The 25,233-nt window shown below is 38.9% G+C and overlaps 1 protein-coding gene across 1 annotated transcript in view; it reads left to right on the top strand.

Moving 5' to 3' along the window:
- mast2 (microtubule associated serine/threonine kinase 2) overlaps positions 1–25,233 on the top strand; it is a 152,830-nt gene that overhangs the window by 21,572 nt on the left and 106,025 nt on the right. The window contains 2 exon segments of the mRNA XM_030129476.1: positions 12,836–12,986; positions 14,344–14,531. Of these exon segments, the coding sequence (XP_029985336.1) occupies positions 12,836–12,986; positions 14,344–14,531 (339 nt within the window).

Genomic DNA, 25,233 nt, shown 5'->3' with positions numbered 1-25,233 from the left:
ACACACACACACCTGAGAGCACACACACACACACACACATACACACAGCTGAGCACACACGTGCACACACAGATACACCTGAACACACACACCCCCACCTACCTGAACACATACACACACTCACACACACCCACAGACACACACACATACACACACACACACACACACACACCCACAGACACACCCACAGACACACACACACCCACAGACACACACACACACACACTCTCAGTGGTTTCCTGTGCGTCCTCTCCGTCAGTATTTCATTCCTTCCTCAGCTTCCTCTGATCAGCTGATGTAAGCCCCTCCCATCCTCTGTCCTTCTGTGCTCAGGCTGAAGGACGACAGCGCTGGGCTTCGATCGTTCTTCATCATTTATTCATGAGTCACTGCAGGTTTCATCCTCCTGTTCTGGATACTTCTGTCAAAGCTCCACCTTCTAAAGGTCCCATCGCTCCATGTGTTTGACAATCTGACCTGATGTTCACCGTTTAACACACATGGCTTCACTGAACACACTATCCTCGTCTCCTCTTCTTGTCCCCTTTTCTCATCTCCTTTTTTATCTCCTTTCCTCATCTTCTTTTCTCATGTCCTTTCCTCATCTCCTTTTTTTATCTCCTTTCCTCATCTCTTTTCCTCGTCTCCTTTCCTCATCTCCTTTCCTCGTCTCCTCTTTTTATCTCCTTTCCTCATCTTTTCTCGTCTCCTCTCCTTGTCTCCTTTCTTTATCTCCTTTCCTCATCTTTTCTCGTCTCCTCTCCTTGTCTCCTTTCTTTATCTCCTTTCCTCATCTTTTCTCATCTCCTCTCCTTGTCTCCTTTCTTTATCTCCTTTCCTCATCTCTTTTCCTCGTCTCCTTTCCTCATCTCCTTTCCTCGTCTCCTCTTTTTATCTCCTTTCCTCATCTTTTCTCATCTCCTCTCCTTGTCTCCTTTCTTTATCTCCTTTCCTCATCTTTTCTCATCTCCTCTCCTTGTCTCCTTTCCTTGTCTCCTTTCCTCGTCTTCTTTCCTCATCTTTCCTCATCTCCTTTCCTTGTCTCCTTTCCTCGTCTCCTTTCTTTATCTCCTTTCCTTGTCTTCTTTCCTCGTTTGATTTGAACATGAATAATAAATAACGGGTCATTTTTTCGTTTTCCGATTGTGGATTCTCAATTGAAAATGAAAAGAACCAATAATACTCAGATTTTTAACTTAAATCCAGTTTCTTCTGCAGAACTTTAATCTGTGCGTCTGTGGTGAATATAATACCCGTCAGTGTCGTCCTTTCTCGTCCCTCTGCTGGTGTTTCCACTCCACTGGTGTTTCTGCTTCTGTTCTCTGACCTCAGCTCCTGGGTTTGTCAGTGGGTTTTTGTCCTGCCGTTGGTGTGACCTTTGACCCCGGCTGTTTGGTGTCAGATAACCCCTGGTGACCTTTCTACCTGCTGGGGTCGTTTTTCTGCTGGGACACCGAACATGTGTCTGAGGAAAACATGGTGGAACAGGTTTAGTTCCACCCACTGTTCTCTGTTTATGAACCGTAATGGGATTCTGGAACCTGGAAAACCTGCAGCGGTAGATTTATTCCACTGTGGACCACTTTAAATATAACCAGAAAACACATTAACCCTGGAAAACCATTTGTATCATATGTGCTACGTCAGGTTCTGAGACCTTTATCTTAGCAACAACATCCATACTTTCATTTTAAACCTGTTGTATTTGATCTGATACATGTTTCAGCCCCTGGTGAGTTTTCATCCTACGACTGCGTATTAGGGTCACATAAGGAAATAAAAACACCTGTCACTGCGAGAATAAAGTTGTAATATTTATGTTTATGCATTTGGCAGACACTTTTTTCCAAAGCAACTTACAGGGGAAAACCAATCAAATTACTCAGTCAATCAAATTTTATTTATATAGCGCCAGATCACAACAAAAGTTATCTCATGACACTTTATATATAGAGTTGGTCAAAACCAGACTCTTTTTAGAGAATCAAGTCCTAATATAATGACAAAGTCATAGTTTTCAAAACCTCATTATTTAACAAGACTAAAGTTGTAATATTTCGGGAAAAAAGTCATTATATAATGAGAATAAAGTCGTGCTTTTCAAAACTCATTTAACAAGAATAAAATTGTAATATTTCGAGAATAAAGTTGTAGTTTTCAAAAACTCATTATTTAACAAGAATAAAGACGTAATATTTCAGGAATAAAGTCATTATATAATGAGAATAAAGTCATAGTTTTCAAAAACTCTTTATTTAATGAGAATAAAGTCATAATAGTTCCAGAATAAAGTCATAATATAATGAGAATAAAGTCGTACCCACTCATTGAATAATGGAGAACTTGTAAGATTCTGTGAGGTTCTACTTTCATTTGGGGTTTATGCACAAAGGCCAAATACTGAACCTATTAGCCCCGCCCACCAAATACTGAGACTATTAGCCCCGCCCACCATCAACACATTAGCATTAGGTGAAGGACTTTGAAGCGAGTTCGCACATGTTTGGGTTTTTGTCATAAGAACTGAACTGATTTGGAGCAGATTGCCTCTTCTGTTGAGCTGGAACTGCTGCCGTGTTGGTCTGCAGGACTATCGGTGGAAACACCAGAACTACAGGGTTTGATGTTTCTATAGAAACTGTGAGGAGTCTACTGTGAGTTTTGGACTCCAACAGAGGGGAAAGTTACTGCTTCACTTGTTGCATTTGCTGTAAAACCGAAAACTCTGTTGAATTTTCCAAATATTACGACTTTGATCTCATAAAAGTATGACTTTAGTCTCTTTAAATAATGACTTTTTTTAAAGTACAACTTTATTCTCATTATATTACGACTTTATTCTCGAAATATTATGACTTTATTCTCATAGTGACAAGTGTTTTTATTTTCTTACGTGGTCCTAATACGCTGCCGTATCATCCCACTGCAGGCGGTGGAAAGGCTTTTTTTTTTTCCCTTTTCAAAATGACCACTAATGTTAAATCATCCAACACAGATTTTGGAGGGAAGTCTTTGGTAATTTTCAAAACGTTAAGAAGAACATTTATTTTGCTATTTGGGTTGACAATTTTAAAATATGAAAAAAAAGTGTTGAAATTATATCACCATTCAAGGGAAATAAAAAGCCTGCAAAAAGTTTTATGTAAAAAAAAAAAGAAAAAAGAAAAAAACTACCTGAAATATTCTATATTTTCTAAAATGTTACCGGTAAAATTTATTTTTGTATCTAAAGTTGACGTTGTGAGTGAAAAGTTGCCAAAAATGGCTAATATTGAATGTGATACACAAAATATATAACATAAACAAAATGATATGGCAGATTTTTTTTGTTTGGATTATATTAAAAGGGCTAAAAAAACCAACATTTCACTTCTAGAAAATGTGAATTTTGTGGCTGGTTTTTAGTGGGTCAGGTTTTACAGGGACAGACTGGACCCTTTGGCGGGCCGGTTTTGGCCCACGGGCCGTATGTTTGACCCCCCTGCTTTACCCACTTAAAGTGTCACTAAGGAGAAGAGTTTGGTTCTGTTGGACTGAACTGTCGGTGCTGAAACGGTGTGTTCTGTAGGTCCAGTCTGTGTCAGCCCAGCAGAACCAGAGCTGGACCTCAGCTCATCAAACCTGCCGTTCTCTGTGTTCTCACCATACACTGAACAAAAATATAAACGCACCACTTTTGTTTTTGCTCCATTTTTCATGAGCTGAACTCAAAGATCTAAAACTTTTTCTGTGTACACACAAGGTTTATTTCTCTCAAATATTGTTCACAAATCTGTCTAAATTTGTGTTAGTGAACACTTCTTCTTTGCTGAGATAATCCATCCACCTCACAGCTGTGGCAGATCAAGATGCTGATTAGACAGCAGGATTTTTGCACAGGTGTGCCTTAGGCTGGCCACAATAAAAGGCCACTCTAAAATGTGCAGTTTTATCACACAGCACAATACCACAGATGTCACAAGTTTTGAGGGAATATGCACTGGTCATGTGACTTCAGGAATCTCCAGCAGAGCTTCTGCCTGTGAATTGAATGTTCATTTCTCTACCATAAGCCATCTCCAAAGCTGTTTCAGAGAATTTATGAAGAAGACTGTGCGAGGAAAATGGTGGTCACACCAAATACTGACTGGTTTTCTGACCCCCCTGGACCACCCAATACAGTAAAAGTGCACATTTTAGAGTGGCCTTTTATTGTGGCCAGCCTAAGTCACACCTGTGCAATAATCCTGCTGTCTAATCAGCATCTGGATCTGCCACACCTGTGAGGTGGATGGATTATCTCAGCAAAGGACAAAGGAGAAGTGCTCACTAACACAGATTTAGACAAATTTATGAACAATATTTGAGAGGAATAGGCCTTTTGTGTACATAGAAAAAGTTTTAGATCTTTGAGTTCAGCTCATGAAAAATGGGAGCAAAAACAAAAGTGGGGCGTTTATATTTTTGTTCAGTGTAGTTTTACTGTTTTTGTTTCTTCTCGTGTGTTCGGCTGAGGACGTTAAACCCCTCCCCCATCTGTTGAATCGCTTCTCTGCTTCGGCCTCACTTTTTTTTCCCAGAGTTCCTTGCTCCGTCCCAGCTGGAGCACATCAGTGCATGTACGGACTGTGATTAACGCCCTGGTGTCCACATCCAGAACAGACAGAACCTCAGACAGGAAGCAACGTAATCCTGCGCACACATACACACACATGTGATTAATCTGATGATGTAACGGCGTTCTGTCAGGTCAAAGGTCAAGCTCATCACCTCCTGCTGCGACACGTTCAGGTTCTGCTCAGACAAAACGGCCTCAGGTCTGTTCTCAGTGGGAATCTGATTTAAATTGGCGCTTACATAACGCATGTCAAACATGCGGCTGCAGCTTCGTATATTCCAGTCTGGTTCCACCGTGGAACCGTGTTGTTCTCAGACCTGTTCCTTCACGCCTCATCAGTCTGACGTTCTACATCTGCACAGCTGGAACCAGTCTTTTCTGCTGGTTCTACTGTTGTTGAGTTTGTGAACCACATTAAAAACTGCAGATGCACTAATTTACTTTTTATTGGATGTGAAAATAACATGTCATCAGTTTAATTCGCAGTAAAACTGGTCCAAACTCACCACAGTTTATTTAACCCTTAACCCCTGACGTGTCTGCGGTGAGCGTCTGAATGTAGGGTTTAGTTTAAATATCCAGAAAAATTCAACCGTTTGCTCAATAAAAAAGCTTATCAAATCCTGCTGATAGAATGGACCTGGTTCTTTCCATAGACATCTGAGCATGCTCAGTTCAAACCCCCCCATCTTGTGTTTTGAAAAACGCTTGAATTTTAGTTTCAGTGCTTGAAAGTACATGCAATTCTAAGTCTGTTTATTGGTTCTGTTCCGTTCTGTGTGTTCCGTCTGTCGGTTCTGTTCTGTGTGTTCTGTCACATGTTCCGTCTGTTTGCTGTGATCGGTCGGTTTCTGGTTCCTCGTGTTCTGTTGTCTGGTTCTAACATGTCTTCACAGCACAGAAAAATGCTGAATATGTGCTGAATGTGGAGATGTGTGTGTGTGTTGTGGTCAGAGGACACGCCCACTTCCACTCACAAAACAACAACAACAACAACAACAACAACAGGACATGGGTCTGTGTCCTCAGAACCAGGACAGGACACCACAGGGTCCAGCTCAGTTCTGCAGGTCCCACTGACATCTGTCCATCTGTTCGTTTGTCTGTCTGTCTGTTCATCTGTCTGTCCTCAGTCCATCAGTCTGTCTGTCTTCTGTCCATCCTCTGTCCAGTGTCTGTATCTTCTTGTCTCCATGGTGACAGACATGATGAGCGTCTCTGCAGGACGCTGCAGAAGGTGGACCTGGGTCTGGAGACGGGGGGGTTGGACTGTGTGTGTGTGTGTGTGTGTGCATGTGTGTGTGTGTGTGTGTGTGGGGTGGGGGGTGGACTCGGGGGGGGTAGACCTGGTTTTACTTCCTCTGTGTTGGATCGGTCTTTGCGTAACTCAGTCACATGTCCTCAACTGTTGACACAGTGGAACGTCCACAGAGACGACGAACAGACGATCAGTGTTAAAAATACTCTGCATCGACACTGACACTGAAGGAATTAAAGAACAGAGTTACATTTATGAATAAAACCAACGTGGTCTGAGTTAAACCTGACCTGGTTTTAATAAAGAATAACTTTAAGTCTGGCTTTAACCCTTTACTGTTTAATGAAGCTTTAATGTAGAAAAAAAACCCAATAAAAACAGCTTCAGTGTTAATGTGAAGACTGCAGCGGCGCACCGAGCAAGTTTTAAAAGGTTTTTTATGTGAAATGATTAGATGAGATTAAATTAGATTAGATAGAACTTTAGTGATTTCTACGTACACATATGAGAAATATTACAACAGAAAAAGAAAAGAAAATAACAATAGCTTTAAAAATAGTAGTGAAAAAAACAGACAAATGGACATTAAAAAGTACTAGTAGAAATAAATAATAAATAATAAAAAAGTATTTATGTTGTATTTTAATGTGGACAGTATGTACAGGGTGGGGAAGCAAAATGTACAATATTTTGAGGCAGGGATTGAAAGACAGTGTATGACCAATTAGTTTATTGAAAGTCATGAGAATTTATTTGCCACAAGAAAATGTCCATAATAGAAAATGTTTTTATTCTATGTGTCCTCCTTCTTTCTCAATAACTGCCTTCACACGCTTCCTGAAACTTGCGCAAGTGTTCCTCAAATATTGGGGTGACAACTTCTCCCATTCTTCTTTAATAGTATCTTCCAGACTTTCTGGTAATAGTTTTGCTCATAGTCATTCTCTTCTTTCCATTAGAAACAGTCTTTATGGACACTCCAACTATTTCTGAAATCTCCTTTGGTGTGACGAGTGCATTCAGCAAATCACACACTCTTTGACGTTTGCTTTCCTGATTACTCATATGGGCAAAAGTTTGTGAAAAGGTATGGATAATAGTGTTAGGTATGATTATGACATCAGTATATGTTTGGGTTCAAAACAACTGACGTAGTGTCTGCTGAGAAAAAACAACTAAACGTTCAGTGTACATTTGGCTTCCCCACCCTGTATATGTGTGTATATATATATAGTTTAATAATAGCAAAACTACTAATTATAATTATAATAAAGTAATAATAATAATAGTAATAATAATAATACTAATACTAATAGCCTGTTACTTTAAATACGTTCATTATCGCCAGTTTTTTCGTATATTGTTTAATTCTTTTCCTTATTCGACTGTTTCTTCCTCATATTTTATTCATGCGTCTAAAACCATCTGAGGAGACAATCAAGACTTTAAAGGGTTTATTTTTAATTATATCAGCTTTTTTTGTTTAGTTTTAGTCTTAGTTTATGCCTCTAGTATTTGGGTTCATTCTGTTCAGACCCACTAATGTACAGCTGTTTTCCGTTAACGGCGGAGCATCTGTTACTATGGCAACAGACACTTCTGTAGAAGAGGAGACGCCGTCTGACATGAATCTGAATAAATGATAATTCAGCAGGTTTGTGTGTATTTACGTGTGTGTGTGTGTGTGTGTGTCCAAAGCCTTCACTGTGGGTTTGTGTGTGTGTGTGAAATGTGTGTGTGTGGTGTGAGTGTGTGAACAGTCAGTTGTGAGTGTGTCGGTGTGACAGTTGGCGGCTCAGCTTTAACGTCCTGACGTTAACTGTGAAGTTCAACCCCAGCTCTGCTCTGGGTCTCATGCTGCCTTCACATGCTGTGGGAATTATGGTAAATGCTAGTTACAAACTCAAAAATTGCACCTGAACGCCCCCTCGTGTCATATTTTCTCAGTGGAGAACTGAGATGAAAGTGACCTTTGACCTTTTCAACATGGCGGAAAGCAACGGGGCATTCACAGCCGATGATAAACAGGTTTTATTAACATTTTGTTGCTGTCAGCTGATGATTTTACACATTTATAGCATATAGGGATGTAACGATGTGAAAATTTCATATCACGGTTATTATGACCAAAAATATCACGGTTATCATTATTATCGTGGTATTGTTGAAATTGCACTCACAGTATTAAAAAAAATACTAATACACACACTGAAATAATTTAACTATGCTGTATTTTGAAAAAAAAAAACCAAAAAACAAAAAAAACAAATAAAATAATTGGCACAATGTCCCCTCTGTTGCAGAAACATTCAAATATTATCCATTAGTGGTCTAAGGCTTTTTTGTCTGTTTTTCAGTCCTTTTGATTTTGCCTTTATATACTATATAAACAAATGTTTACTATACCCATGTTTGGGATCTGTTTTTTTTTTTCAGCACTTCATTTATATCAACTGCGTGTTATTTTTTTCACTTTAACCTACTATGAAAACATAAAAGGCCAGAAAGCACAAAAAATATAAAATCCGATTTGAAAAATGTATATACTTTCTTGCATAAATAACACACAGATGCTTAATGAACCTTTTCAAAGACTTTAAAAGAGAATATTGGTTCCAAATATTAGGTATATTAAATCAAAATTGTATTAAATTAAAACTATACTCAAATATTTGACATAAAAGCAGATCTTTACATAGGCATTTTCTCTAGAAAAGTGCGGTAATCAAACACAGTTATCATGAGAATTAGAATTTAAACGGTAATACTAACCCTTGGTAATTTTACCGCGGTTTATTGTTATAACGGTAATCGTTACATCCCTCATAGCATATATAATTAACAAAACAATGCTGTAGCAGATGAAAAATATACAAAAATGAAGAAAACAAACACCATAATAAGCAAAACACACAAAAAAATTAACAATAAATGCAAAATATTAATAAAATTCATAAATAGAATAAAACAACCATGAGCAAACTAAATCAGTAAAATGAACAAAAATAAATATAAGAAACAACAAAATGGACAAAACTGAACTGTTTTAGCTCAACTTTGATCCTTTTATTGATGTTTTATTCATTGTTATAAGTTTTCTGGATGTTTTTGATACCTTTTGGATGATTTTATTAATTTTGTCAGTGATTTTGACTGTTTTGTTCCTTTTGTTGAGTATTTAGTTTATTTTTGTTCATTTATTTATGTTTTAGTACCAATTTCCATAAAAGTTTGGGAAAAAAGAAGGTGCTGGATCAGATGAATTACCTTGTCCAAAACTGTTTGTGTGTGTCAGACATTTTCCATTTCACAAAAATAACAAAAGCACTTGAACACATCGTACTCGTAATTTCAAATTCACAAGTGGAAAAGCTCCTTTTCCCAACAGCACCTGAAGGCAGCATTAGTCTCAGGTTGAAGCTCCGGTTTCCGTGGTTGCTGTGAATGCACCGTTTACTGTCTGCTGTGTGGTTGGTGCAGATACTTTGTCCTTTTTTGGATTCGACTCGTGGGTCAGAGGTCACAGTTCTGTTCTGATCAGGGTCCAGAGGCAGACGTTCCACTGGGTCGGAACCAGGATGGTTCTGTGTGTGTGTGTGTGTGTGTGTGTGTGTGTGTGTGTGTAACACAGAGGAACGTGTGTGTGTTCCATTGTGTGACGTTCAGTGTAAACAGACTGTGTGTTTACTTCACTGTCTGCTGTTAAACTCAGTTTTGTGTGTGTGTGTGTGTGTTTGACAGCTGTGATCTGTCACAGGATCCATAAACCTCCTCCACCTCCATGTTTGTTCACGTCATCTACATTCTGAGGCTCCGTCCGTCTCCATCAGTGACAGAACCGGTCCTCAGGTTTAAGTGGAACGGACACGTTTGTGTTCTGACAAAAATAATTCATGACTTTAAGGATGAAGTATGCTTAAATATGTCCTTCTGACTAATGCTCCTGTTATTAGAATAGAATAGAATAGAACACAATACAATACAATACAATACAATAACATTGGTCTAAACCACAGGTGTCAAACATACGTCCCGGGGGCCAAATGTGGCCCGCCTAAGGGTCCAAACCGGCCCCTGGGATGAATTTGTGAAATGCAAAAATTACACTGAAGAAATTAACAATCAAGGATGTTCAAATCCTTTTAGTTCAGTTCAATCTAAAGTGGGTCAGACCAGTTAAACAGTTTCATAATAACTTATAAATAATGAGAACTGCAAATTTTTCTTTTTGTGTAAAAAAAAAAAAAAAAAAAAAAAAAAGCAAAATTACACAAAAATGTTTGCATTTACAGACTAGCCTTTCACAAAAAATATGAAAAACCTGAAGTGTCTTAATAGAAGTATGTGTAATTGGACCAATATTCTGTCTGTAATTAAATGTTTTGTGTGTTTGTTGATCCACTGTGATCTGTATGTGGTGATGAACATGTATAAATGATAAACTGAGGCATGAAATTGTTAAAATTGCATTTATTTTTCTGAAGAATTTTCAGTGTGTTCGTATTTGTTCATGTTATGTTCAAGTGCAGTTCATAGATGTAAACATTTTCATTACAGAATTTGACTTTTTTTCACTCAAAAACACAGAGAAAACTTTGTAGTTGACATTATTTATCCTGTTCTTTGTATTACTGGATCAGTCCGGTCCACTTTAGATCATATGACTCTGAATGTGGACCTGAACTAACATGAGTTTGACAGACCTGGTCTAAAACATGGGTTCAACCTGTCACCATCGTATCCACACACTGGAAAATAATAGGGTAGATTTCTGGATTCACATTGTGTACTTAAATGCATCGTTTCATCTGTTTCAATGGTCGCATGGTGCAGATTCCATACTTTACGTGGTGCCCTGAATGCATCCTCAATAACAGACTTAGATATAAACATGATCAGAACCAGAAACAGTTGAATGAGTGGAAAACAGAACCTCGTGCAGGATCATTTCCCTTCATCCTTCAAAGATTCACACATCGAACCGAACTCTGAGTGACAGGAAGTTGGAGCCACGTCCAGTGAAAACACAGGTCCTGTCTTCGGTCCAGACTCAGTATCTGGGTTTCAGGTTTTCACTCTAAGTGGGATTTCAATGAGCTGCAGCTGGAAACGGTTTATGGGTTTAGGACTGACCCGCCATGTTCCAGAACCTCAGTCTGACATGAAGACCAGTTCAGGACACGTTGAGGACACATTTGGGACACATTCAGGACACGTTAAGCACATTGTGAGGACATGTTTAAGACACGTTGAGGACACTTCAGACTGCGTTCACACAGCAGATCTTAATGCACAATTCAGATTTCTGATTTTTTTTTTTTGTGTGTTGGTTCATATTACACAGTAAATGCGACTTCTATCAGTTTTGAGTCTGAACTGAATGTGACCCTGAAGTGACCCGCATGCACTAAAGAGGTCCTGAAGTGACCCACATGTACAAAAGAGGTCCTGAAGTGACCCACATGCACAAAAGAGGTCCTGAAGTGACCCACATGCACAAAAGAGGTCCTGAAGTGACCCACATGCACTAAAGAGGTCCTGAAGTGACCCACATGCACAAAAGAGGTCCTGAAGTGACCCACATGCACTAAAGAGGTCCTGAAGTGACCCACATGCACTAAAGAGGTCCTGAAGTGACCCACATGTACAAAAGAGGTCCTGATGGAATAGGAGACCACGCAGACACACACTGTGTTTACAGAAGGAAACATGGAGGACGCAGAATTGTGACGTTTGTGGCATTTCAGTGACGTAAAGGTTGGATAAATGACGTTCAGACTGAAGTCACATTGGAAAATGTCAGATCTGGGTCAGATTTAGGACCACATATGAAAGTGGTCTGGGTCAGATTAGTGCTGTTCAGACTGTCTGTAACAGATCAGATCCAGGTCACATATGGACACAAAAAAATCGGATTTGGGACACATTTACCTGCATCTGAGCAGAGCCTTTGAGGACATGTGGAGGACATGTTCCTCTGTGAACTGATATGAAGCCAACGTACGTCTGTTTGTTTAGAATAAGACAAAGAGGTGAATGATGATGGATGTGTCTGATCTACAGCTGCTGGATACTGTTACTGTGTGTGTGTGTGTGTGGTTTTGTGTGTGTGTGTGGTTTTGTGTGTGTGTTTGGTTGTATGTGGATGTGTGGTTTTGTGTGTGTGTGTGGTTTTGTGTGTTTTAACAGTTTTTGGAGGTGGGTGCGGTTCAGCTTTTACTGTTGAAAAGTAACGGAAGCTTTCACTGAACACACATCTGGAAGATCAGTGTGTTTTTATGGCTCCGTCCAGATGTTTGAGGGGGAGGGGGAGGCGAGCCTGGGCAGGCTGCGTTTCCATAGCAACAGCGACTGTTTCCAAAATGATGTGAAGCCCACGCTACCGTCCTGTGTGTGTGTTTTGGCTTCGGCTGATCAACGTCTCCTTTATTATTTGACAGAATGAATCATGAGTCAGGATCTGAAATGTCGGTTAGAACAACAGGTGTGTGTGTGTGTGTGTGTGCATGTGTGTGTGTGTGCATGTGTGTGTGTGTGTGTGTGTGTGTGCATGTGTGTGTGTGTATGTGTGCATGTGTGTGTGTGTTCAGATGACAGTGTGGTGTGTCATGTTTGAGTTTTTTCTTAAACTTCTTAACAGTTGTCATCCTGTGTTATTTGTTGAACTGGAACAGCAGAATGTCTGTTTTTTTTTTTTCTGAATGAATATTAAACCTGAGTGGTTAAAGCGGCTTCCTGCTGAGTCATGGCAGATCCAGTTTCTCCTGGTTCCCATTATTTCCTGTCACTCAGGAGCCTCATCATCAGCTGGAAAACTCTGTTTTTAAGGCGTCAGTCAAACGCTGTCATTAGCCCCACAGCTGTTGCCATGGTGACAGCTCCTCTTCAGCCATCATGAGCAGTTCTGTGTCCGATTTTAATGATTCTCCTTCTCCCCCTCCTCCTCCCCCTCCTCCTCCTCCTTTTTCTCCTCTCTGCAGAAGGACTTCTCGGCTCCGCCCCCTCTCCTCTTCAGGAAACTGAGTAACCCTGACCTGTCGCCCTCGGCAACCGCCGCCACCAAATCCAAGCTGCACCGACAGCTGAGTCAGGACGAGAGCCGAGCGCGACGCAGCAGCATGGCCATGACAGGTAAGGGACGGAGGCCACGCCCCTCAGCCAGGTCACCTGACAGAGGCCACGCCCCTCAGCCAGGTCACTTGACATACATGTGGACGAGAACACACCAGGATATTAGAAAGACAGAGATAAGATAAAGATAAGGTAAGACGGAGCTAAGATAAGACAGAGATAAGATAAGATTAGATAAGACAGATACAATAAGATTAGATTAGATAAGACAGAGATAAGATGAGTTAAGGTCAGACAGGTGGGAGGGGCCAAGGACATTCAAATATTTAAAAGGAAATAAAATAAGTTTAAAATCAACTCTAAAATGTTCTGGTAACTAGGGATGCACCAGTCCCAGTTTTTTACAGACCGAGTACAAGTACAAATACTTACATTTGAGTACTTCACAATACTGAGTACCGTTATGAGTACTTAATACTACTATTACAGTTCTTAGTTCCTTTTGAAAATGTGCTTTATTGTCGTCGTTCTCTTATCTGTTTGTACTTTTTCTGTATGTTTGTGTTGTTGTTGCTGTTGATGTTGTTTGTGTTGCTGTTGCTGTTGCTGTTGTTTGTGTTGTTTTTTTATGTTGTTGTCATTTTTTGTGTTGTTTTTTTTGTCGTTTCTGTGTGTAGTTCTGTAGTTTCCTGGTTCTTCTTCAGCTGTTTCTCAGCCGTAGGATCAGACCCAGTTTCAGCTCCGTCTGTGTTTCTGTTTCTACTTGTTTCCTCTTGTTTGTGACACGTTCAGTTGACGTAAACGCTGTCACTTCATCCACTAAAACTTCTGCCTTTCAAAATAAAAGCACATAATGTAAAACTACAGATTTATACAGTAAAAGCCTTTTAATTTCATTGAATCTCACTATCACTCAGTCACTTAATGCTTTATCTTCCAGTCAGTATTTATTAATTACTGATTTATGTAAATAAACCAATTTGCAGTTGGTTAATAATAAAGTAGTAATAATAATTTTTAATAAAGAAGTATGTTATATTTTAATATAATATATATTATTATATATATGTATATATAATCATCACAGGATAAAAATATAATAAAGTGATCATAGTAATAGTAGTCGTAACAGCAATGTATAAATAATAATAATAACAGCAATGTATAAATAATAATAATAATAATAATAATAATAATAATAATAATAAATTGACTAATAAAAAGGACAAAGGAGTTTTAGGAGTTTAATTCCTGATATTTACTGAATAACACTGAGGATCCTGTCACAGTCACTGATAATAAATCACTGTAAATCTGATCCCAGAGGAAACAGACTGTGGTCCAGGTCCAGGTCCAGGTCTGTGCCTCCTCTAGTCAAACCAACAGTTGATGGGTTTGTGTTGTTGTTGCTGTGCAGGTAAACAGCTGCTGCCTCTGTCCAGTAGTCTGCATGGGATGAGTCAGCTGGTCTGGCAGGGTCCGCCTGGAGGACCAGGAGGACCGGGACCAGGACCAGGAACATCTGCAGCCGGACCAGAAGGAAACAACCTGATCCGGATGAGGAGTCAGACCCTGGGGCAGTCGGCGCCGTCACTCACCGGCCTGGTCAGTAAAACACCAACACCAACACCTGGTACCAGAACTGGGTAGAACCGGTCCGGTCCTGGTCAGTAAAACACCAACACCTGGTACCAGAACCGGGTAGAACCACTTCCATGCACGTATTTTATTAACTTCATTAACTATATACATATTGAGAGAGAAAACATATATACAAATTGACAAATAAATAAATTAATGAGGCTAATGATGTTCATTTTGTCTTGTGTTAATGTAATTATACTTTTATTTTTTTCTTTTGTTCAGACAAAGTGTAGTTTTTAGCAGGTAACATCTAAAAACTATAGCTTGTCTGAACAAAAGAAAAAAGAAAAGTAAAATTAAATGAATAAATAAAATAAAATAAACAAATAAATGAATAAATAAAATGAGGGCAGGGGGTTAGGTGAGTTTCTGACGTGGTTCTGAAGCTGAATCCTGCTGCTGGTGTGTGTGTGTGTGTGTGTGTGTGTGTGTGTGTGTGTGTGTGTGTGTGGGGGCTCACTGCTGACCCCTGGTGAACGTACAGGATATTACATGTGGAAGGACTGTTCAATCTTCATTTATTTATTCATCTGTTTCACCAGCAGATTTAATCCATAAACTGTAAACACTGATATTTACAGAAATGAACCCCTGATGACTAGGGCTGTTAGAAAATATCAGTTCTGCAATATATTGTGATATTTTATTTCACAATACTGTATCAATATTAAAAAGTACTGTATGGATATTTTTAGGTATTTATTCAAATGCAGAAATGGCGGAGGTTCATTTTTGTTCTTCTTTATTGTTTATATCTTATTTATTATTATTTAACACTGTTTTATTAAATATTGGTTATTTGAAGCATCCTAAAAGCACTTTTTACTGTCTGAGAGGCAGATGGTAGTTCCTTTGTTTGGATTGAACTCAAATCCTGTTCTGATGTTAGTTGTGAACTAATAGAATCTGAACATTTGAACAGGATCTGAAACTGGAATGTCTGGAAAACAGAATTTCAGTTTGAACACAGTTTGAACATTTCGTGATAGAACATTAGATCCTGTTGGGATCAAATAAAAATGTGTTTAGTGTTTGTGCAGATTTCTGCTGTAATTCAATTCTTCAAGGAAATAATCATTTAAAAAAGAAACAAATAAAAAATTGCCTTTTTAACAGTATCATGATATATCGTATCGTGATCCTAATATTGTGATTTGTGTCGTATCACCAGATTCTTGCCGATACACAGCCCTACTGACGACGTTAGAATTAAAACACTTATGATATTAATGCTTAAAAACACTAAGAGCACATGTTAGTGTTAAAACGAAACTATATTAAAGACACAGAAAATAGATCAAATCTCTTCTCAATAAATGGATAAAAAGGCACATTTACACAGAAAATGATGACATGGAGTCGAGTAGAGAAAAGACGGGATTGTAATTATTAGAGACTCAGACTATGTTTAATAAATGTCAGATTATTTCCTGATATAATAACTATCAACTTTAATTTGAGCTTTAATGAACAGCTACATGATCAGTGAATTAATTATAGGAAAATACACACACACACACACACACCAGGGTTCATACAGGTGCTTGAAATCCTTAAAAATGTTTGAATTTCAATGTGTTTTTAAGGTCTGAAAAGTGCTTGAATTTCAGTTGAAGTGCTTGTAATTCCCTCCACCAGGAGGTGTTGTGATCACTTTGTGTGTTTGTATGTGTGCGTGCTTGTTTGTTTGTTAGCAAGATAACTCAAAAAGTTATGGATGGATTTTCATGAAATTTTCAGGAAATGTTGATACTGGCACAAGGAAGAAAAGATTAAATTTTGGTGGTGATCGGGGGGGCGGGGGGGCAGATCTGTCTTGGCGGAGGTCTGCGCTCTCCGACTGCTTTCTTTGTTCTAACTCTGTGATTTATTTATTTATTTATGTATTTATTGTGAATATTAACTTAAGCCAAAGCTACTTACAGAGGTGATACATTTGGAAAATAAACCTTTATGTCAAAAAGTCCATTCCAGGTGTTCTCAGGTCGACTCCAGGTACATCTATATCTTCATCTTTGTCTTAGTACGAATGTGTCTGAAGAACACCAAGCGGTTTCCCCTTTTTTTCCTTTAATTTCTAAACTTTTTGTTATTATTCAACATAATTTTAGATGTTTATAGTATAATATAATGTACATCATTGTGATAGAAAGTGGAAAAAAAAATAATCATGAGTCTGTGTATTCATGTAGATATGGATTTGATCCTAGTGATAGGATGAAAACGACCCTTAAAAGTGCTTGAAATTGACCTTGAAAAATGTGCATGGACCCTAACACACACACACACACACACACACACACACACACACACACACACACAGTGGACCAGATCCCAGGGTTCACACACTGACATCATCACCGTATTAGTTCTGAAAACCCCATCCGATCCAGAGGTGGACTTTGTAAACCGGGTCAGGACTTTGAGGGTCTGTGGGTCACGTACGGGTCGACTCAGATGAACAGAACCGACGGTGACAAGGACGACGACTTCGTCAGAATAATGACATCATCAGCACATGCCTTTGGTCCAGTAGATCCAGACTGTAGTGTAGTGCTCAGTGGAACCACCAGGGGGCAGCGCTGACCCAAAAACACCAAACATCAAACCGGAACCACAGTGGTTTAGTCCTGTGGTTCCATCACCACAGTTTATTTAACAATAATAATCAGGACACTGGAATAAATGAGTCTGAAATGACCCAGAAAATGAGGTTTAGAGGAAATTATCTGATGAAAAATGAACAGATTCAGAAAACATGAGCCTCAGAACAAGCTCGAACGTCCTCAGTAGATGTTCTACTCAGATATGGTGTGTGATGTTGTGTTTTTTCTTCACAAACATACGGGTTCTTCTGGTAGAACGGTCCAACCTCATGTTCCCTTCAGTCGTCTACAGATGGAGGAGAACCTCTGAAAACCAGGAAATGAGTAGAATTCATTCAATTATTTAATCTGTATTAAACCTCAGAACTCATTTAGTGGTGTTTGTTCTTTACGGTAGTTTAGAGTAAATAAATACATTCTCCTAAATTCTAGGAGTCATAATTTTTTGCCAATATGGACGTGAAATAAACGTTAAATTCTGTTCTAAGTGTCTTCAAAAGTCTTAAATTTAACTTGTACAAACCTGTAGGAACCCTGATATATGTTGATTTGAAAAGTAGCAGGATAAATATGACATCATCATGTCTGCGCAGTTCAGTTTATTCATTTATTTGTGTCTTGGCAGATATTTGTGGTCTTTAATCTACATATATATAATTCATTTACTGGCTTCAATATTAGATTAAAGTAAATAAAATAAACAAAATAATGTGTGAGTTACAGGTGTGTTTTCATCTCTGATTTATTGTCATTTTTCTTTATTCAGTTTAACGTCCTGTTTTTACAGTCTGGTAATCCAGGATCATTGTTAATTGTTGATAATTGTTCATTGTTGATCATTATTCATTCCTGTTAATTGTGTGTTTGTGTTGAACTCTAATCCTGCATAATTAAAGCTGTGTCGTGTTGTTAACCCGTGATGACGCTGCTGTCGAGGCGTTTACCCTCTAATCGTTAAATTTCCATCCTAAACGTCGTCTCTGTGCTGAAGTTGTGTTGATTGGTGTGTGATTGATCCGATCAGACGGACACGTATGTGAATCTGAACACGCTAAACCTCCTTCATGTTCACATTGAACCACTGACTGAGTTGAACGTGTTGAACAGATGCAGGTTTGTTCCCATGAAGCTCAGACATTCCACACATTCCCGGGTTTTTAAGCCTTTACCCATCAGGCCCCGGTGTGGACTGGACCTGAACTGGACCTGAACTGATTCTAAAACCAGATCTTTTTGTTTCCAATTGAGCTGATTTTGTTCCTGTTTTTGTGGAATGACCTGTTTAACCCTCTGACGTACAGTGGTGTGTCGTCTGCATACAGGTGAATATTAGATCAGTGTAGAGAACACTGAACTGGTCTCAGATCTGTACCTGGTCTCTGATCTGTACCTGGTCTGTGGTCTGTACCTGGTCTCTGGTCTGTACCTGGTCTCAGATCTGTACCTGGTCTCTGGTCTGTATCTGGTCTCGGGTCTGTACTTGGTCTCAGGTCTGTAACTGGTCTCAGATCTGTACCTGGTCTCTGGTCTGTATCTGGTCTCGGGTCTGTACTTGGTCTCAGGTCTGTAACTGGTCTCAGATCTGTACCTGGTCTCTGGTCTGTATCTGGTCTCGGGTCTGTACTTGGTCTCAGGTCTGTAACTGGTCTCAGATCTGTACCTGGTCTCTGGTCTGTATCTGGTCTCGGGTCTGTACTTGGTCTCAGGTCTGTAACTGGTCTCAGATCTGTACCTGGTCTCTGGTCTGTAACTGGTCACTGGTTCCTGGTCTTTATCTGGTCTGCAAACGTCTCAGACTGTTGAATATTGGATCAGAATTCGTCAGCCGCTGTTTTTCTCGTTGTTGTTTCCTGTTTCTGACGGCGCTGACAGACGTACTCAGGTTCAGACAGCTCCGTTCTCTCTTACCTCCTCTAACCTCCTCCTACCTCTAACCACCTTTAACCCCCTCTAACCTCCTCCGTTCTCCTCCTCTAACCTCCTCTTATCTCCTCCGACCTCCTCACGCTTGGTGTGAGATCCGGTCCATCCCACTGTCTCCTCCTCTTACCTCCTCCGTTCTCCTCCTCTGACCTCCTCCGTTCTCCTCCTCTGACCTCCTCTGTTCTCCTCCTCTAACCTCCTCTTATCTCCTCCGACCTCCTCACGCTTGGTGTGAGATCCGGTCCATCCCACTGTCTCCTCCTCTGACCTCCTCCGTTCTCCTCCTCTGACCTCCTCCGTTCTCCTCCTCTGACCTCCTCTGTTCTCCTCCTCTTACCTCCTCCTCTAACCTCCTTTTACCTCCTCTTACCTCCTCCATTCACCTCCTCACCCTCGGTGTTAGATCCGGTCCGTCCCACCGTCTCCTCCTCTTCCTCTGAATATTTTTCATCTTGTCTGGCTTCGCTCGGCTGGACTCGTCCTGACTCGTCCTGTCTGGTGTCCACTCAGGTGTGTGATTGGACGTCAGACCGTGACCTGGACGTCCTCCGCCAAAAAGACTGAACCCGTTTTTGAACATTTGAACTGTTCCAACGCTGGCGTCATTCATCTGGACATTCAGCCACTGCTGTTTTACATTCATCTACACAGTTCAGCTATTCCTAAGAGATTTAACGCCATTTATTAGAACATTATCATCAGTTTAAATCTGCAAAGGTACATTTGTTTCTTTACTGCTTTAACAAAAAATGTTTTCAATTAAAAAAAAAGTCATTTCAATTAAAAAAAAAAAAAAAAATTCAATCAAAGATTAAATGTGTTGGAATGCAAAAGAATATTTGAGATCCAAAAAATTGCATTTGAACCCGTTTTTTCTTTGATTGAAAAGCCTTTTTTGATTGAAGTCATCTGTTTTGTATTTGGGCCATATTAGGGGTAGGATATTTGTGTCTTTATTATTCAAACGCAAAAAAATATCACTTCAATCAAAAAAACATATTTTCAGTCAAAAAACCCCCAACATTTTTAATCAAAGAAAAAAAGTGTTCAAATGCAATTTTTGGGATCTCAGATATTTTTATTTTATTTTATTTTTTTTACATTTAAACACTTTTTTTCTTTGAAAAGGTTTTTTTTTTAATTGAAAATATTTTTTGGTTAAAACAATAGAGAAACAACTCTACCTTCATATAAATCCTGTATTTTCTATATTTAATTCACTGATCGTGTAGATGTTCATTAATGCTCAGAGTAAATTCACAGGTTATTTTATCAAAACACAGAAAGCTGAAGAAAAAGTGACTTTTTCAGTCAAATATATCATTAATTAATAAAACTACCATTTTATGCTGATGACCCTGTCATTTACATTCCTTTACACTATCATTTATTTGTGTTCGCTCCTCTTTGTATTAATCATATATTTAACCCATAACGACTCAAACAGCCGGTGATGACCAAAACCTTCAACTGATCTAACATGTTTAGTAACTTCTGATCCATGAATCCTATCAATACATGTCAATAATTAGTGTAAAATACAATTTTGTCTTTTCATAGTCATCAGATATGACCCAGCTGGAGGCTCTATAGTTACCATGGAAACACGGTCATCTTCTCCAACATTGATTCACCAGTAAAACCCATGGAGTTGGATCAATGACAGTGGATGGACGCACTGGGTTTATGTTCAGTTAATGACAGATTTTACTGACAAAAGTTATTTATTCTTCAGTTTTCTCTATTTTTATAAAATAACCCTCGACTTTAATCTTAGCTTTAATGAACATCTACAGGATCAGTGAATTAAATATTGGAAAATACCTGACGCTCACTGAAAAAACACAAAAAACATGTTTTTCACAAGATATAGGGATGAGGGTTATTAATTGTCACCGTATGTTCACTGTTTATCTATGTATTTATTTCTTTGAGTTATTTCTTATTTATTTATTTATTTATATTTAGCCAGCACAATTAAGAAACGCATAGGTAAAAGATTATATGTGTATGTGTATGTGTACTTGTATGTTGTGTGTATATGTATAAACATATGTACGTTTGTATGTATATATGGATGAATGAGTGTGTGTGTGTGTGTGTGAATATACAAATAAATATAAAAGAGTAATGCAAAAGGAAGAGGGACATATATATTATTAATAATATTTAAGGGAGACGGGGTGGGATTAAATCCGTTGCACTTCTTCCCACCCCTTTTCAGGTAAATGTAAATAGAACTATTGTGCTGTTCTTCTGTCTAAGATTGTTCTGATTGTTGATATTTATATTTTTATTATTATGCATGTTTTGCTTGTTCGCGTATATGTTAAATTTCATTGCATTTTCGGAATAAATCACTAAATCAGAATCAATCAAAAAATACAGAAGATTACGTCCGAATAAATTGTGATAAATCACCTCAGGAAAGTTAAATATAGAAAAAAAAACCCAAAAAAGTAACACTAGGTCTCTATGTGTTCATGAACCCTTCATATTGTTTGGCGTTTTCTAAACAGGTTTAAGTTTTAATGCAGAACAAACTGAAGATGAGGGATCGAACAGAAGCCATTGCACTGATGCGTTCAGGTACCAACATTTATCTGGTTTATTAACACATAAAGACCCAGGGATACTTTAGTGGCAATGTTTCTCTGTAGTTAACATTTTCTAACTGATTTATCGCCATTTATTCTAATATAATCTTCCGTATTTTACATTTTTCACTGTAAATCATGTATTTTCTATATTTAATTCACTGATCATGTAGATGTTCATTAAAGCTCAGATTAAAGTTGAGGGTTATTATGTCAAAAACAGAGAAAACTGAGGAAAAAGTTTTTTAGTCAAATATAACAAATTAATAAACTACCCTTTAATGCTGATGATACTCCAACTTATATTCCATTCCATTATCATGTATTTGCTGCCAAATCCTTTTATATTAATCATATATTTAATGAATCCCTCATATTGTTTGACATTTTCCAAGCAGGTTTAAGTTTTAATGTATTTCAGGTGAATTATCCATTATTTTTATCCATTATTTTTACTTTGCATCATTCACAACATCAAAACTGAATATATTATCCTCTGACTTCTACATTTTTCAGTGTAAATCATGTATTTTTCTGTGTTTAATTCACTGATCATGTAGATGTTCATTAAAGCTCAGATTAAAGTTGAGGATTATTTAAATTTTAATGCATTTCAGGAGAATTTTCCTTTATTTTTACTGTTCATCAGTGTACATCTTCACCACATCCAAACTGATTGACTGTTTTTTTCCACAGACTGTATTAGTCTAACGTTAACCACCTGCTCAGGTCGCTGAATCCTCGTCGTCGGCTGCAGAATCCGACTCAAACGGTGACAGATCTAAGTGGATCTGATCCCAACGCCGGCCCACGCCGCTCAGTCTCATCCCTCTGAAATAATTAACTGTAATGAAGATGAGAAAACGCTGCCTCTTGACTGGAAAATGAGGCCTTTTCTCTGTTGTTTTTCTCTGGGAAACTTGTTCCGTCGGTTCTGGCCTTTTTGCCTTTTGAAGATCAGCGTCGTGAATATGAATGAGAGGAGACGTGGGAGGAAATCTGATGGAGAGGTTATGAATAGAATCACAGCGAGCGTCGACTGTAACCAACAGGCCGGCAGTTAATTATGGTTTAGACCGACTCAGATGGACTGGAACTGGACTAACACTGTCCCCTCAGACCCCAGGTTTGGGCTTCAGGACCTGGACATGCTCTGAGCTTTCATTTAGGATCAGGGTTTAGTTTGTTTGTCCAGTTGTTGTTTTTTTATCTCACCTAATTTGCTGCAAATTATTCATTCATTCATACATTCATACATTTATTAAAAAGAACTTTTCTCCGACACACATCAGGTTCGATCTCAACCAAAACAGTAGGAACACAAGCATGAAAGTAGATCAAGTCCAGGTCTGGGGGAAAAAATATCAGTTTTGAAAAAGTCTGGAATTTATATTTGGATAAAAAGCAAGAACCTTGAAATGGATGAAAGCAGAAATTAAAGCTGAAATATTAATATAATGAGTATGAAAGAAAAAGTAACTGAACTAAATGTGTCTAAAATAACAAAAACAGGAAGTGACAGAAAATTAAAACTGAACCAATTAGATGAAGCTGAAAACCTGATGACATCACTGCGTCATGTGACATTCTGTCCTGTTCAGTGGTAAAACAGTTCAGAGGTGCATTAGCTCCACCTACTGGACTGGAGTCACTTCATGTTCTACTGAGGAGCGTCTGAGTGGAACCCCTAGTGGTGGAACCCCTGGTGGTGGAACCCGGTACTGCTCTGCTTTGGTTCTGCTTTAAACTCCTCCCTCCTCCTCGTCACCGTCTGTTTCTGTCTGTTCTCGTCTCGCTGTGACTGTGGTGAACTCACTAAACACTGAAACACGCCTACACAGGGACCTGTCCTTGTCGCCGTGGTAACTGATGACAGTTCAGATGTGGTGAATGTGCCTCAGATGGTTCCTCTGGTTCCTCTTTGGATCCTCTGGTTCCTCTTTGGTTCTTCTTTGGTTCCTTCGGTTCTTCTTTGGTTCTTTCCTGGTTCTCACATCAGTGATGAGTTGGAGTCTCAACGGTCGGTGTGATTAACTCTGTGTTGTGTTGCTGTGTGTTGTGTTGTGTTGCTGTGTGTTGTGTTGCTGTGTGTCTGCGGGGCTGTGTTTTCTTAGTTTATTCCCGTGCATCGGATGAAAACAGTTTGATCGTCGGTGTGAATCCCACAGGCCTCGACTTTGGTCTGAGCGGTGTTTACTGGAAAACAAACACTGGTAAACAACAACACACAGACACACACACACACAAACACACGTATAGACGCACACATACACAGACACACACACACAAATACACACACACAGACACACAGATACACACACAAGCACACACAAACAGGCTTACACAGACACACACATACACACTGACACACACAGACACACACATACACAGATTTACACAAACACACAGACACACACACAGCCGCACACACACACACACACACACACACCCTGGCGGCCGTTGATAAGCCAGCCCTCTGTGTTTGATTGACAGCTGGGCTGATTGTGTGCAGATTGATTAGTGAGGTGGAACTTCCTCCATCAGTCTGAACAGGAAGTGGAACATGTCTGTTCTAATTATAGAGGATTCCATCCACAGGATGGCACTGTGTGTGTGTGTGTGTGTGTGTGTGTGTGTGTGTGTGTGAGTGTGTGTGCACTGTGTTTTCTTCTGATGTGTGTGTTTAGGGTGGGTTTACCTTCATGTCTCTTATCTACGATGGCGTATCAGAGCCACATAAGAAAATAAAAACACTGTCACTACGACAATAAAGTCGTAAAATATCGAGATAAAATCCGTAATTTTAGGAGAATAAAGTGGAATACAAAAAGAGTCATTATTTTACAAGAACCAAGTGATATTTTCCATTATTTACGCATTATTTATCGTTAGGTTTCACTGTCATTATTTTAACATAGGACTAGTTTTTATAGGAATTTTCACGATGTACATTTCTGGTCCTGAGTACTGATTTTGTTTCTTGTATATACATGCAATAACAGATAAATTGAACCTTGAGAATAATGTCATCATATTTCCAGGATAAAACCAGAATAAAACCAGAATACAGTCGTACCCACTGGTCTGATAATGTCGAACTGGAACATTCTGTGAGGTTCTACTTTCATTTGGGGTTTACGCACAAAGGCCAAATACTGAGCCTATTAGCCCCGCCCACCAAATACTGAGACAATTAGCCCCGCCCACCAAATGCTGAGACTATTAGCCTCGCCCACCAACAAGACATTAGCATTAGTCGAAGGACTGTGAAGACAGTTTGCACACGTTTGGGTTTGTTTTGTCGTTAGAAATGAACAGATTTGGAGAAAATGATCTTTTTTATGGAGGAGGAACTGACTGGAAGTGTTCGACTGTAGGACTAACGGTGGAAACATCAGACTTTATTCTCATAAATTACGATTTTTTTCCCACCTGTTTTTAAATCTCAAATAATTTTTATTGTGTTTTCAGAAAAAATACAAAAAGGTGAAGAAAAACAGCAGGGTTAGGCAGTCACGTTGTATATAAATATACACA

Source organism: Sphaeramia orbicularis, unplaced genomic scaffold, assembly GCF_902148855.1.
Source record: "Sphaeramia orbicularis unplaced genomic scaffold, fSphaOr1.1, whole genome shotgun sequence".
In the NCBI taxonomy this organism is placed as follows: domain Eukaryota; kingdom Metazoa; phylum Chordata; class Actinopteri; order Kurtiformes; family Apogonidae; genus Sphaeramia; species Sphaeramia orbicularis.
Note: the sequence above shows the minus strand (reverse complement) of the source record. Positions and strands in the feature narration are given on the sequence as shown.